The 14751-nt window shown below is 41.4% G+C and overlaps 2 protein-coding genes across 2 annotated transcripts in view; one reads left to right on the top strand and one right to left on the bottom strand.

Moving 5' to 3' along the window:
• On the bottom strand, nucleotides 1-9352 carry nop53 (NOP53 ribosome biogenesis factor). The gene is made up of 12 exons (XM_005751706.1): nucleotides 9077-9352; nucleotides 8496-8572; nucleotides 8273-8378; nucleotides 6437-6639; nucleotides 5118-5173; nucleotides 4567-4662; nucleotides 4177-4278; nucleotides 3896-4063; nucleotides 2723-2898; nucleotides 1786-1852; nucleotides 1330-1406; nucleotides 1-1218 (listed from the first exon to the last, which is right to left on the bottom strand). The coding sequence occupies exons 1-12, from the start codon at nucleotides 9280-9282 to the stop codon at nucleotides 1158-1160; spliced, it is 1395 nt and encodes a 464-aa protein (XP_005751763.1). The 5' UTR covers nucleotides 9283-9352; the 3' UTR covers nucleotides 1-1157.
• Nucleotides 9353-9875: 523 nt separating this feature from the next.
• Nucleotides 9876-14751, top strand: part of LOC102204261 (histone H3.3) — a 7110-nt gene continuing 2234 nt past the window's right edge. Inside the window, exons 1-4 of the mRNA XM_005751707.2 lie at nucleotides 9876-9998; nucleotides 11057-11200; nucleotides 11383-11536; nucleotides 11646-11775. Of these exons, the coding sequence (XP_005751764.1) occupies nucleotides 11073-11200; nucleotides 11383-11536; nucleotides 11646-11774 (411 nt within the window). The 5' untranslated portion in view covers nucleotides 9876-9998; nucleotides 11057-11072 and the 3' untranslated portion in view covers nucleotide 11775. The remainder of the gene's footprint in view (nucleotides 9999-11056; nucleotides 11201-11382; nucleotides 11537-11645; nucleotides 11776-14751) is intronic.

Below are 14751 nucleotides of genomic sequence, written 5' to 3' on the forward strand. Positions count from 1 at the left end.
TAGAACGAGGGGTTGGAGACGAGCTGTGGCTTTATGAGTCAGCAGGTTAATTCATCAGCAGGTAATTTGGCGTCATCACCACTAATAAGTGCTCAAACGAGCATAGCCCAGGATCAGGTGCTCAGTTTGTCTTGAGAGGGAGGAGGGACAGCTCAACCGACTAGCATGTGGTTGGGAGCCCTTTTGTGGACACTGAAGGTAAAGACTACAATTTCACACTGATTAACAGATAAGAAGCTTTGGAGCAACTCCAGGGACCATGGGGCTTAGGGGACGGGGCGTGGGTGTCTGTGTGTGTGCGTGCAGGTCCTTGTTCACGCCAGTGGGACACTGAAGGCAATTATGGTTTTAAGCCAGCGGGATGGAATCAATTATCACATGCCAACTTCCTCAAGCCCATCTGTTTGTTTTAAACCCAATATTAAAAAAAGAAAAAAAGAAATGCATTAATCTACTTCAGTTAAGCTCAGCTTAATCAACTAATGTAACTGAGGATTTTAAAAAGACATACTTTGTTTCTATTGTGTACCCTTAACTTTGTATGCTGCAAATTGTTATATAATGTGGGCATCCTAGCATCTAAAGCAGAGTGTATTAACTATTTGTGAAAACAGACTAAATGATGCAATCTCATTTGAGCAGCTTCTATGATGGACTTGTGTAATCAATATATAAAAACAAACAAGCACAGAAAAATGTTTAGGTGTGTGAATATGGCATAATCTTAAGCAATGAGCTGACATATTGCCATTACCACTGCAGGGTTTAACCCTTCATTAACCTAGTGTACTCTTGTATGAGCAGCGTAGTGACACACTGACAGCTGGACTCGACCATTTACTACAAACCCTTTGATCCTGCCCTGATAGGCATGACATTATGTAACACAAACACACAATGATACAGTAATCTGTATTTAACTGAAAGAAATTATAGAAACACTGCATGGCAGATGCACTACAGGAAACAATTAAAACTCATATCTGGCACTCTTGGTCAGAGTTTATATATCACTGCTGCAGGTGACATCAGTCTGAAAGGGCCCAGCAGGCCCTCAGCAGTCATTATGTCGTATATACACAGTTCCATTATTCTGCACTGGTGGTTTAAAAGTCTCCCAGCTTCTTGCGTTCAGTCCCGTGATGTGTAGGTCGGCATCAACTAATCTCCTTGAAAGCCCTCTTCTCCACATACTTCACCTTGAGTCTTCTCTTGAACCTAGAAGGGAGAGGGTGGAAACTCATGTTATTCACTACACACCTTATGAATTCACACATCACTCTGGGCCTTTGATGAGATGTTATGTAAGAGCGAAGCAGAGGTCCTTACTTGGCTCTTTCTCTGGGTTCAATAAGGTTTCTCTTCTGCAGACTCTTGAAGCGGTCCATGAGCACGCTGCCCTCTGGCTGTGGAGTCGCAACATTACACAAAGAGAAATAGTCAAAACAAAGCCATGTGACACAAATGTCACGCTGCTCTCACTGGATATGCAATTCCCACGTGCATCATAAAAATCCTATTCTCATCACAAAGACCGATTTAAGTATTATTCAAAGACATAATTGGAGGGGATAAGAGGGAAGGACTGGGAATTTTCCCCCAGCAATTACATCAAATGAAACTAATGATCCCTGTGGGGAAAGCAAGTCAGCACAGTATGAGAGAATGGGATAAAGCTTTGAATAGTGGAGAAGTGCTGAAGATAATACAGCAGCCAAATTAGCCAAAACCCATTACAGATAAACTGTGTCCTTGCTCACGGAGGTCAAAGTGCTTCTGAAGTACCTTGAGTTGTCGCAGGGAGCCGGCTAGCTCGTCACTCAACTGAACCTCCATGTCCTGAGGCTGGAACCTGTGAAGAAACATATAAAGCAAACATTTAAGACGTGGATAGAAAAGGCTATTCATAGCCAAAAATGACCCCTGCTGAGACAATGTTGGCCACTACCAACAGAAAATTGAGCTGGGGCGAGGGCGTTTGAAAATGGATGAATACCAGGCGGGGGAAGCTGAATCATAGATGATGATTCAGCTATGATTTGTCAAAGTGCTGAAACTATTTCAGCAGCTTGATGCTAAAAAGCAACAAAAAGACAGAAGACAAGCAAACTGAAATGTGTGACCGCTAACCATGTGATTTATTTTGGTAGCCATTTTGAACATGTGACAACCATGATGGCAGTGTAGGATCACATGACTAAAGTGCCAATCATGCAGGTTTAGAAACTACTCAGTGACCCTGATTTAATCCCAACAACCCACCACTTTTTCCACCACTGTGGAAATAAGTACATCTCCCAAACAGTTGGGAAAAACCTTGCTTTGACTGTTACCAGATGACTTGTCATGCTAGTTTTGTTTAGTTAAAAACAATATTTTGATTTCATAGCTATCAGGAATAGCAGCCATTACTAGAGTGCACTGAAGCTGTTGTACAACTTTACAGGATTACAGTTCTGTCCCCATTAGCAGCTGTGACTGAAGGAGAAAACCCAGATGAGCAATAAAGAGTCTAAGTGTTCAAACTTCCCCTGTCATAATCGGATTTTTTTTGATTTCACAACAACAGCTGTCAAAGAAACAAAGAAATAATCAAACTTTTAAAAAAAGAAAAAAGAAAACCTGTCATTTAAACCCATTTTGCACCTCAGACTGTATAAAAGTTGTTAAAACTCTGGAGCACGTAAGTATGAGTGTGTAAAAAAACATGTTAGGCTTGTACTTGAGTTTGCCGAGTCGCCTGGGCTGAGCTTTCTGGGCCTCCTCCTTGGCCTTGCGTCGTTTCTGTCTGACCTGGGTCGTCTCTTCCTGCTGTTTGATCGAGGTCTTTATGGAGCGAAGCTGGAAGAGCTGCTGTTGCTGCTCAGTCTGTCGCCTCTCTGTCAACCGCTGCTGCTCCTATATTAGGGTTCAAAAAAGAGCCATGAGTGGACTGTGTTACAGACACGCATGTTTTATCCCCTTCAGATTTCAGGTTAACTATTTACAAGTGTTGAAGTCATCAGATTACGTTTGAGCTGTTTGTTCTGACTCTTCTTTTGGCTGCCTATTTAGGGGGTCACCACAGCAGATCACCTGCCCCTCTGCATATTCATCTGCATTAAATCCATGAATCTCGGGTCATCCTTTGTCCAGTGTATCCACTGTCCCTCCTCTGTACATGTCCAAATGATCTCTGCGTTGCCTCTAACTTTGGCTCCAAATTGCTCAACCTAAGCTGCCCTCTGATGTACTCACGTCTAACCCATCTGTTCTGACTGGTGTGTTTATATCAAGTACTGTTATACTGTTTAAGAGATATTGTATACTTTATAAAAATGATTAATTTGGAGTCTTAGGCAGTGAGATAAATGTTTAAAATGTGAGTGGAATGATAATATGAGTATTAGGAGGTGAGCTTGTTAGACTAACTTTAAAACTTCAGTTTCCATTAGTTTTTTCTACTCTTGGTCCCGTATGGTTTCAGGGAGAGCAGATATTGCCAGCTGCGTCCGTGAGTATTGAAGTCCCACCCACCACTAACTGAACTAAATATTCTTACACAGACATCAGTGTATCCTCCAGTGAAAAATCTTAATACAATAAAATGCAATTAATGAGTTTTCAGTGGAACTTTTTGGCTTTTCACTGTAGGCACACATTCATCAGCCCAATAGTGACTCCATTAGGTGCCCTTAATAAGCCACGACAGTGAGCATGTATACAGAAGGACCACCCAAGTGGAAAGAAGCAGTCCTTAACAAACCCGTCCTTTACCAACAGTGGCAAATCAAAATGTGTGCTGTGAAAATCATTGCACTTTGGGTTTAGTGCAATCTTTTTGCAGATGTATGAAGACTTCTTAGGGTCAGGGTCACTGTAATTTGGGATGTTTTAAACCTTCTTGTAGCCGTACCTTGATTTTTTCTGCCTTCTCTCTCTTTCTCTGTCTTTCAGTCTTCTTGTCGGCCACTGCGATGGCTCCCACTGCCACTTCCTCCCCATCCTCTTTTGGAGCATCTTTTTCTTCCTCCTCTTCACTCTCCTCTACCAAGCCTTCTACCTGCTCACGGAGGATTGTCTCCTGAAAAACGCAATAACGCACAATAGAATTGAAAAAAGTCAAAGACACATTCATCAGCAGCACCAAAAACAAAGTGAAAGATGAAGGCGAGCTAGAGGAATTGTCAGCTGTACCTCTGTAGCTGTGTCTGCTTTGTTGTAAGCCAGCTGTCTCTCTAGTTTGTCTTCTACCTTCTTCTTTTTCAACTCCACCTCATGGGCTTCCCTGAGCAATTCCTGCATTCAGAAGAGAGAGATGAACATTTGTTAATTACCAGCTGCAGCTTTATAATAATCTAAGTCAGTGGTTGTTAGGCTGGGGCCATAGTTTCAAAGTCACCTTGCTCTAAATACTGTTTCCATTCTAGAATTTGCCTGCATAAAAGTTACCATGTTTATTTTTTGCACCAAAGAGCACTAATATTAAATTATTAACAGTTATGCAACACTTTAATCTTTTTCGGCAATTACATTTCAATATGTAGGATCGGTAACTACACCCAAAGATGCAGGTTTTTAATTTACCTGGTGGGAGAAAAAGTCTGGGTTGTAGGACCCTCCCGGAGCGATCACCTCTACAGCCGGGAGCACAGACGGCTTCTCGTTCAGCTTCTCTGGACGCTGAAATATCAAAATACAACAAATATATTTTTATACACCGATTCGAATCAATTAAAGCCCTCCCCCTATCTTACATGTAAGGGTTCTGAAAAGTTACAGCCTGTGCCAAACAGTTCCCCCCCCACAGAAAACACTGCTGCCAACCCGCTTATCACACTGCTGTAGTCAAGTTATACCATTATTTATCTACACTGCCATGTAACACACTGCCGTGATGTCAAACCAGTATCTCTGCACACAATGAATGAATGAGCAGCTTCCTCTACTACAACCTTAATACGTTCTGTAATTATATGAAAGCGTGAATACATGGGGTCCATGCACATCTATGCAAATTAACACCAAGCTGAACCTATTCTAACCCCCAAAAATAAGGCAATTAGTAGGTCGTGTAAATGAGCATAATTGGAGCACTTCAGACAGCATGATTAATCTTAGTCAACTGTTATTCTCACCTTGACAAGTTTCTTGCGCGTCTGTTGAAGATACCAGGGTTCACCCAAATCTTTGGCTGTAATTGAAATTGGGGGGGGGGGGGGGGGGGGGGGGTTATACACAGCATTCCAATAAAATGTGTCAAAACTTCCACATTTTCTAAATTAACAACAGATATTGGAAAAATCAAACCACACCCCTGTGCCAGTCTTGCAAGTTGTCAACACAGCTGCAGGGAAAGCAGCTGTTAGACAGCAAAGCAGCATGTTAAAGTATCCCTCCACCTCAGCTGGAACATTTCCTTTGGCTGACCTAAACTGGAACTTCATAATACATGTACAATAACACTGGCATACTGCAATCAACTCTAAACAAGCCAGCACTAAAACCTACACAGGGGTGTTGAACTCCAGGCCTCGAGGGCCGGTGTCCCGCAGGTTTTAGATCTCACCCTGAGTCAACACACCCGAATCAAATGATTAGTTCATTACCAGGTTTCTGGAGAACTTCCAGACATGTTGAGGTAATTTAGCCATTTAAATCAGCTGTTTTGGGTCAAGGACACATCTAATGCCTACAGGACACCGGCCCTCAAGGCCTGTAGTTCAACACCTGTGACCTACAGCTTCCTCCTCTGGGTTCCCCTAATCACATCAGCTGTTGTGGACAAACATTCTGTGCCACAGAAATCTTTAAATGAGTATTCACTCACACAGTGCCCATATCACTGATGGCTACCTGCTCTATGGATACCCAGCTTAATATTAGTTAATAGCTATACCCAAACCTAGAAATGCATGCAAACACATTTCAGGTTCATGTTTGCTTATAGCTTATCCTTCACATATAAACTACCAGAATGTAAACAAGATACAGATATCCACAGTTCTGCATGAACCCCGAGTCTCAGAGCCATGTGAAGGTGTTAAATCACTGCTGAATCCATCAAAAATCAATGAAGTGCTCTGGCACCTTTACCCTTGAAGCCATTAACAACTTCTATAAAGTTACAGAAACCAGTGAACCATCAAAATATGTCAGGTGGATCTCGTGCTGTAGATGTGAGTAGAAGCATGAAACAAATAGAACTGTCAGTGACTGCATCACTGGCTGCACCACTGCGAGAAAATCTTAGGCAAAAGGTTTTTTGTTTTTTAATCTCAGAGTAGACAGTAGATATAATCTGATATGTATAAGATGCATCCTCAGGTCCCAGACGACTGTTCACACAACAATCAGCTGAGCTCCATGTTAGTCTTCACATTCCCAAGAAGGAAATACTGGGAGCGCAAGGATGGGATCATCATTGGATGTACATAAATGAACACACAAAACTCACTCTCTTGTCCCCAAATGTCATAAAAATCTCTCTCTGGGTTGTTGTTGGCCTCAGTTTCTGTCTTTTTGCTCGTCCTGTCGACAACGGTTCTGTTCAGCAGACGCTTCTTGCTCCGTGGGACCACGCCTTTGGCTGCCAGCTTCTCCGCTCTCTCGGCAGTGCGACGAAGTTTCTTGGCATTTGGCTTCTGGTAGGCCAGCACACTAGTGGGGGGGAGTGGGGGGGGTGGAAGAGGAAGCAGAAGAGATGATTATTTAATTACATGCGGAAGAAGGATGCAAAAGAAATGGAAGTGTTAGCGCAGAATCTCCTCTCCTGGTGTGTTTTCATATCCTCAGATCCCAGGACACTGTTCACATAACAGTCTCCTGAGCTCCTGTGAACTGTCTTCACATTCCCATGAAGGAAATACTGGGAGCGCAAGGATGAGATCATCACAGGACACACACAGTCCTCCACATTAAGCCAAATAAATATTCTTAAAAAATAGGTTTATGTTCTACAAATTGTCTCCTGAATTTCTAAATGAAGGTGTTTATTATTAAGGGGGGAAAAAATCCAAACCTACATTGTCCTGCGTGAAAAAGTGACTGCCTCCTTAACCTAATAACTGTTTGGGTCACCCTTAGCAGCAACAACTGCAATCAAGTGTTGGGATAACTGGAATTTTGGCCCGCTCATCTTTGCACACTTATAACTGAGCCACACTGGGGGGTTTTCGAGCATAATTGCCTTTCTAAGATCATGCCGCAGCATGTCAATCGGGTTCCAGTCAGGGCTTTGACTAGGCCAATCTAAAGTTGTCTTTTTGTTTTCCTTAAGCCATTCACAGGTGAAGTCGTCAGTCCACAGAGTATTTTCCCAAAAGTCTTGAAGATCAAGATGTTTTCTTGCAAAACTGAGACCACCCTTTATGTTCCTTTTGCTCAGCAGTGGTTTTCATCTTGGAACTCTGCCATACAGCCCTTTTTTGCCCAGTCTCTTTCTTATGGTGGAGTCATTGACACTGACTGTAACTAAGGCAGGTGAGGCCTGCAGTTCTTCGGATGTTGTTCTGGAGTTTTTTGTGACCTCTTGGATGAGTCATTGCTGCACTTTTGGAGTCATTTTGACTGACCAGGCACTCCTGTGAAGGAGTTCCATGTTTTTTGCCATTTGTGGATAATGGCTCTCAACGTGGTTTGCTGGAGTCCCACAGCTTTAGAAAGGGCTTTATAAAATTTTCCAGACTGAGATCTCAATTACTTTGTTCCTGAATTTCCTTGGCATGATGTCTTTCAAGGATCTTTTGATCTACGCCACAAACAGGTCCTATTTCAATGATTTCTTGACTGAGAATAGGAGTGGCAGTAATCAGGCCTGGGTGTGGCTAGAGAAATTGAACACAGCTTTGCAAAGATGCAATACACCAATTTATGTTACAAAAGGAGGGGACAATCACTTTTTCACATAGGACCATGTAGGTTTTGAATTTCTTTTCCCCCTTAATAATTAACACCTTCAGTTAAAATCTGCATCGTGTTTACGTGCATCATTTTTGTCTAATACTTACATTTTTTTGATGATCTAAAACATTTAAGTGTGATAAACAAAAAACTGGAAATCAGACAAACAATTTAAAACAGATTCAAAGGGGGGATGGGGGGTGTCACACTCAGTGAGTAGGACTATATGCCCAGACCTTGGTCCCAAGGCCCTTTGCTGTGTGTCTTCCCTGACGCTCCCACACTTGTCTACTCTTCACTACTGTGCCACTTAATAAAGGCAAAAATGCCCCCCAAAAAATACTGTTGAAAGACCACAGATTCAAGGATCAGAGAGACTAGGATTACTGACTCTTTAGGCGGTGCAACAAGGGAGTCATGCTGAAGGATCAGGTCTATCCTCAGAGGACGCGATGATTTCCCTTTCCTCTTCTTCCCCTTGACTGGTTCTGCAGCTTCTTCACAGAGGAAACAATTTCAGATTTACCAACTTGTTCAGGTGCATTTTTTAAACAAAATAATAGAAATAGGAGGATAGAAATAAAGTGCTTTAGATGACAGGGAAACAAGTTTACCTTTCTCTTCAACTTTCTTCGGCTGTCCAACATCCAAAAAGAACAAACTGTCATCTGATTTCTCACACAGCAAACCCCTGAAATCCAAAAAGATGCCATTATGTCATACGTATAATTTAAAAGACAGATTTTCAACTACAACAATTATTCAACAGTGTCATGTATGCTGTGGACAGTGGAGAAAAACAAAGTCCATCACAGGGGTTTTTAAGCAGACTAAAAACCACCAAAGTCAATAACAGTAAACGCTCACATTTCAAGACCACAAACCAACACGTCTGTTTATTTTTGGCCGACAGCAGGTTTGAAACTATCAAGTCATTACAAACCATGATAGTGACAAAATTAAAGTCACACGACAGAAGCAACTTCATCCTTGTAATGTTTAAACGGATATGTTCTGAGACCATGATTATTATCAACTGAAAGGTAAACACAGCACATTTTTATCTGCCCAATATAAACCTAGGGGTAAAGGTGAGCAGAAATACTAGTATCAGATATAATAGTTGACAATTTCTGTTTTTAATTTTAGACTTAAAATACACATTTTCAACACGTCCCACTGGCTGTTAACTCACCCCGTGGTCCTCTCTTGATGCCTGACGTCTTCTAGAAACTCCTCTACGTCCTGTACGTCACTGTATTTGTTCCAGTTCTTCTTCTTATTCTTGTTCACACGCTTTCTCCGACTGCTGACCAGGTCTGTAGGGGTTACTTTGGGGTTTAAAGTTAAAAAACCTGGCTGTGAGATCGCCACGCGCTTCAATCTCCTGGCAGCCGCCATGTTGGAGGACTAGTGGGGGAGGGAGAAGCGCGTTTCTTCTTCTTTTGTATGCGGGAACCACAGTTTGGCGCCACCAGCCGGACTGGCAGAGTAAACGCTATTAAACTGCTTTTATAACTAACTTAATGAAAAAGTAGTTCTGCTTTTCACTGAATTGTTTACAAGATTAAGATGAGATTTGTTTATATATTTTACAAACTCACCATATTGTAGGACCGGCTCTAATGTAAAATATATATATTTATATTTGTATAATATTAACAGTTTAATTACACTGCTTTTACATTTTTTATTTTGAGAAATAATATAAAATAAACAGCAAATATAGCTCTAAAGGGCTGAAAGACTGAATATCACTGTTTCTGCAATGACTCTTGAATGCTGATGGTGCTTCAGTCTCCCTTTTCCTGTAATGGGCGTTTGGTTTAAACACTTTTCTAATAATTACTTTAACCAACAAAAAGGTCAAAAATCAGCTTGGGGAAAAACTTGTTGCGGGACGTTGCTGGTGAGGGTGATGATGCAGTTGTTTATCATGTTGCAGCATGTGTGAAATATGTTTGTCACAGTTGCATCATGGGAAACGTGTCTCCTCTTGCTTTCATATGTTCTTTTTCCTTTTTTTCCTCCCTTCATTTTATTGCGAGAACAACGCTTAAGAGTCTCAAGAATACATTCCCAGTTTTAGGCGGCAATCTTTGACCAAGTTTTCAAAGGTGAGTATCATTATTTGAATAAAACTCCACTGTATCTTTTAATGTCAAGTTAGTTTGGAAATTATGTGTTTTTTCGTTTATTTTCGACGAAAACGTAGGGCACTCAAGCTATTATCTGCCTGCTCGGGGAGTGAGGGACCTAAAAAGCACTTGTGATCCGGTCGAATTTGACTCGGAAATGCGCCTAAAGTGAGGGGTCATCTGACACAATAATTATCATCAATCGATCCCCTGACATGTCTAGTGTCGTCCTCAAAAAGTGTATTCCACTTTCACGCCGCGGTTTTTATATTCTTCCGTCGTTTTTATCGTCACCCTCTTCGTTTGGTACAACGATTTTTCCTTCCCGTTTACATTCTTCAAGCCAACCAGCCAGCCATCATCTTCGGTGCGCTAGTTTGCCTTTACGAGGCCGCCGGGGTGGGCGGGATCGACTGGTTTTCCTCTAAAATAGCTCATTCTGAATGAAAAACACTAGACTTGTGAGCAAGCGGAGAGCCCAATATGAAGAAACGAACAAACCCACGTTCAGTGCGCAAGGGGCGAGGTTTGTCTGGGAAACCCCGTGCCCTGAGTGGTTGGCATGTTCATTACGTCCCGCCCCAAAGGCGCTAATCCATGATGTGATTGGGTTATCTGATAAAGGGCTCAGTTTTGATTGGGTGCCTATGCTGCCTATTACTGTTTTTTTTTTTATAGCCATTGCATAAGCCACCTCGGGTATTTAAAAAAAACAAAAACAAAACTCAGGCTCCCGTGGAAGAGTGGAGTCTGTCATGTTGCTGTTAACTTCCAAATCATTTTAAATACAATGCGAAAGTTAATTTTCATTCTTCACAGCCTGTACACATATTTTATTCTGAACTTTCCGGAAGAAAAAAAAGAAACCATGTCTGTTGAACATCTAAGAAATATGAAACTAAATTAATATGCAATCACTTTATTTTTATTATTGCTGTAACGAAAAAGATTGTCATAGATATGGGAAAAAGTGTCTGTATTTATTATTATTGTTGTTATTGTTTTTATTAATGCAGCCTTTTACTTGTTTTCTTCAGGTGATCTGTAGTAGCCATGGCCCGTACCAAGCAGACTGCCCGTAAATCCACTGGAGGTAAAGCTCCACGTAAGCAGCTGGCCACCAAGGCTGCTCGCAAGAGCGCCCCTTCCACTGGTGGTGTCAAGAAGCCCCATCGCTACAGGTGAGATGTCACCTAGCTCTCCTGGAAACTATAGTATAATGTAAACCTAATGTGTATGAAAAGAGCAGGCATCCGTCATTAGTCAGTCTTCTTAACTAGGGGCCCCCGTTGTATTGTTGCACATTCTCACTATAAGATAAGACTGACTCACTGCCAGTTTAATTTCCACCTCTGCACTTCAGGCCGGGTACTGTGGCTCTGCGTGAGATCCGTCGTTATCAGAAGTCCACTGAGCTGCTGATCCGCAAGCTGCCCTTCCAGCGTCTGGTGAGGGAAATTGCCCAGGACTTCAAGACTGACCTGCGTTTCCAGAGCGCAGCCATCGGAGCTCTGCAGGTCAGTAGCTCTCACTGATTAATTTCATTTTTAAAACAACAAAAAAACAGGCTATTTGTCATCTGTTCACTAAAATGCCTCTAATGTTGAATTTTTCTGCCACCTGCAGGAGGCCAGCGAGGCCTATCTGGTGGGTCTGTTTGAGGACACCAATCTGTGCGCCATCCACGCCAAGCGTGTCACCATCATGCCAAAAGACATCCAGCTGGCACGTCGCATCCGCGGAGAGCGTGCTTAAAACATTTTGATTTATTATACTCTGTCCTCTCGTCCCTTCGCCACTCATTTCTCCTTTTCCTTCCTCTATACTTAGTAGTTTGGTTTGAGGTTCTCTATATATATCATGATTGTGATAACCGTAAATGTGTGATCATGTCTTCTTTGGTGCTACCGGTAGCAGATTTTTCTTAGCGGTATCTTCATGTACTTTGAAATCATTCATCAGTTCTAATTAGTGAGCCACAGGAATACCTTGTGACCTCTATGAATAAGATGCTTTTGCGAACCAAGAATAGTGTATGATCTGAACATGGGAATAGAAATTAGCATTAAGGTTGAGTTTCATCTTCAGACAGACACATACATTGATATGAGTCTTCTGACTTTCTTTTCTTTTTTTAAAAAAACAAGTAGAAATTTGTTGTAAAAGTAGTAAGTTTTCTTTTGCTTTTTTTTTTTTTTTTACGATATGGTGTATTTCTACTGTTGCTGTTTGATGTATCAAAATTCAAAAGATCAATTCTGGTTGTCAATTGGAAATGTCATTGTGCTATGATGACACTGCATGGTTTGACAGATGATGAGCGGCATATATGTAGCAGACCTTTGTTAATCATATTTTAATTTTCAGCCACGTTATCATGTCCAGATAATATTATGACTTTTTGTTCCTCTCTCAGGTTGATATGGTAACCTTTTTTTTTTCTACTGTGTTCTTGATTTATGTTTCAGTCATTTTTAAGAGCAAAATATTTGTACTCCAGAATTCACATACAAACATAATAAACAGATTCTTGTGCTTAGATGAGTTGTGATTTGTATCTTGAAGCAATTTAAAGTCCCCAGCTTTGTATTTTTGGCATATTCATTTATAAAAATTAACCTAGTAAGATTAATTTCAGTTGTATTTATATAGCACTAAATCACAATAACAGTTGCTTCAAAGTGCTTTATATTGTAAGGTAAATACCCTGCAATAATAGAGGAAAAAAGATGACCATTTATAAGGAATTACTTGGTGACAGTAGGTAGGAAAAACGTCCTTTTAACAGGGGTTGGGGAGAAAAACTCACTCCAGGGACAAGGATAACTTTACTTACTTTTTTATTGTAAATTCATAAAACAGCAATAGTTAGTGAAAATACTATTAAAAATGTTGGAAGAACTACTCCAAAGTTATTTTTATTTTTTCAAATTAGTCCTTGTAAAACTAAATAACAGCATTTCGAATATGAAACATTTTGACAGTAGTTTTCCGACTGCTGCGAAAAAGCACTTAAAAACAACCTTTGAACTGTCACTGCATGAAGCCAACTTTTAAATGTCTCTTTCAGTTTGACTCAAATGTTAATACTTTAATTCGACAATAAAGAAGGCACTCAAAGGAAGCGCAGGCACTTCCGTTTTCTACATTTAGCTTTACCGACATTTAAAAGCCCGAAATGTTCGATTAAAAAGAAAACGTCAAACTAACTCCCCAGTGCCGGGCAGCACCTGTCACTGTAACCACAGAAATGTTGTTAACGCCGTTGCATTGTGGGACGCATGATTGACGCGGCGGCCATTTTCCCGCTGGACGCTGCTTCCCATTGTGGATACGAAGAAGAAAATACAGACAAGCGACACATTTCTCTCCACTTCTCTTCACTTTCCCTCTAGGTAAGCGTCTCGAAATGTGTCACCTGGTTCGTGGCTGAACTTTGAATTTTTCTGTTTGTTTTATTTACAATTCACAAGCTCGTTTGAGGGAGGAAAAAGCAGTGTTTTCGTCGTGTGAGAAAATAAGACACACACGGCTGTCGAAGCGGCGGTGAAATGCAGTCCTCTTTGCAGCCGCTCAGATGAGCGGATATTCTGGTTCAAATTATGCGCCGGTTCAGCTCGGTTCTACGCTGCCATTAGGGGTCGTTCAGCATTCCTGTGTTCACCTATGAGTTCCTTAACATGTACTATCTCTGTTTTTTTCATTTTCCGATTCGCTGGAGCGTCGGAGAGTTGTAAAATTGAAGTTGTTTATGTGCTACCCGCTTGTTCTTCTGCCCTGGGTCTTTATCCCGCTTGCGCATCAAACCGCCGCCATCATCAGAGCGAGGTGGGCGGACCTAGTAACAGTGGAAGGTAGCTGGAGAGCCCGCCCATTTTAGTTTCCATACGCTGGTTGGCTCATGGTAATAGTTTTAGCTTTGCCAGCCAATCGTGTAGTCGTTCAACTTTGATTGACGCATGTCTGGCTGGTCGTCAACGGGAAATGTCTTGTGTGTTTATTTACTAGAAAAGTTGAGTAAATCTAAGTTGTCTGCTGCAACCTACAAGCTGCGGTAGCTGTGATTAAATAATTGCCTAATTTCAAATTGCCATTATTGAGCATATTCGACACAGCAGTAGCATTACATCAGTGCTGTTGCTGTAATAACAGAAAATAACACAAAATGCAATAAAAGGTTTTCCTGTTATCATATTTTAATTATTGGAGCCTTTCAAGCATTTAATGTATTTGTCCTCCATATTACTCAGCAAGAAAAAGAAGGCATTTGAAAAATTGTCCTATAAAATGCCAAATTCAACCTTTTTATTCACTCTTTTTCAGGTGATCTGTAGTAGCCATGGCCCGTACCAAGCAGACTGCCCGTAAGTCCACTGGAGGTAAAGCTCCACGTAAGCAGCTGGCCACTAAGGCTGCTCGCAAGAGCGCCCCTTCCACTGGTGGTGTCAAGAAGCCCCATCGCTACAGGTAAGGCAGGCAAAAACTAACTTGCAAAACTTCTCCTCTCCGTTTTTTTCAGCTTACTGTAAGGGTTTTGTGTTATTGTTTTTTCTTCAGGCTATCACTGATGTCTCTCCTCTTCTAAATGTGTTTATTGTTGCATATGCACAGTGCAAGTCAAAGCCAAGTTTAAAGTAAGTTTAATTTCCACCTCTGCACTTCAGGCCGGGTACTGTGGCTCTGCGTGAGATCCGTCGTTATCAGAAGTCCACTGAGCTGCTGATCCGCAAGC

Source organism: Pundamilia nyererei, unplaced genomic scaffold (assembly GCF_000239375.1).
Source record: "Pundamilia nyererei isolate P.nyererei 1_Seehausen unplaced genomic scaffold, PunNye1.0 scaffold00323, whole genome shotgun sequence".
NCBI lineage: Eukaryota > Metazoa > Chordata > Actinopteri > Cichliformes > Cichlidae > Pundamilia > Pundamilia nyererei.

Excerpts from the sequence above, each read along its gene's own strand:
- nop53 (XM_005751706.1), bottom strand. The coding sequence starts at position 9,282 with ATGGCGGCTGCCAGGAGATTGAAGCGCGTGGCGATCTCACAGCCAGGT. Across the intron at positions 1,407-1,785 it reads GCTCCCTGCGACAACTCAAG|CCAGAGGGCAGCGTGCTCAT; the intron begins GTACTTCAGAAG and ends GCGACTCCACAG. Across the intron at positions 1,219-1,329 it reads GAACCCAGAGAAAGAGCCAA|GTTCAAGAGAAGACTCAAGG; the intron begins GTAAGGACCTCT and ends TCTCCCTTCTAG.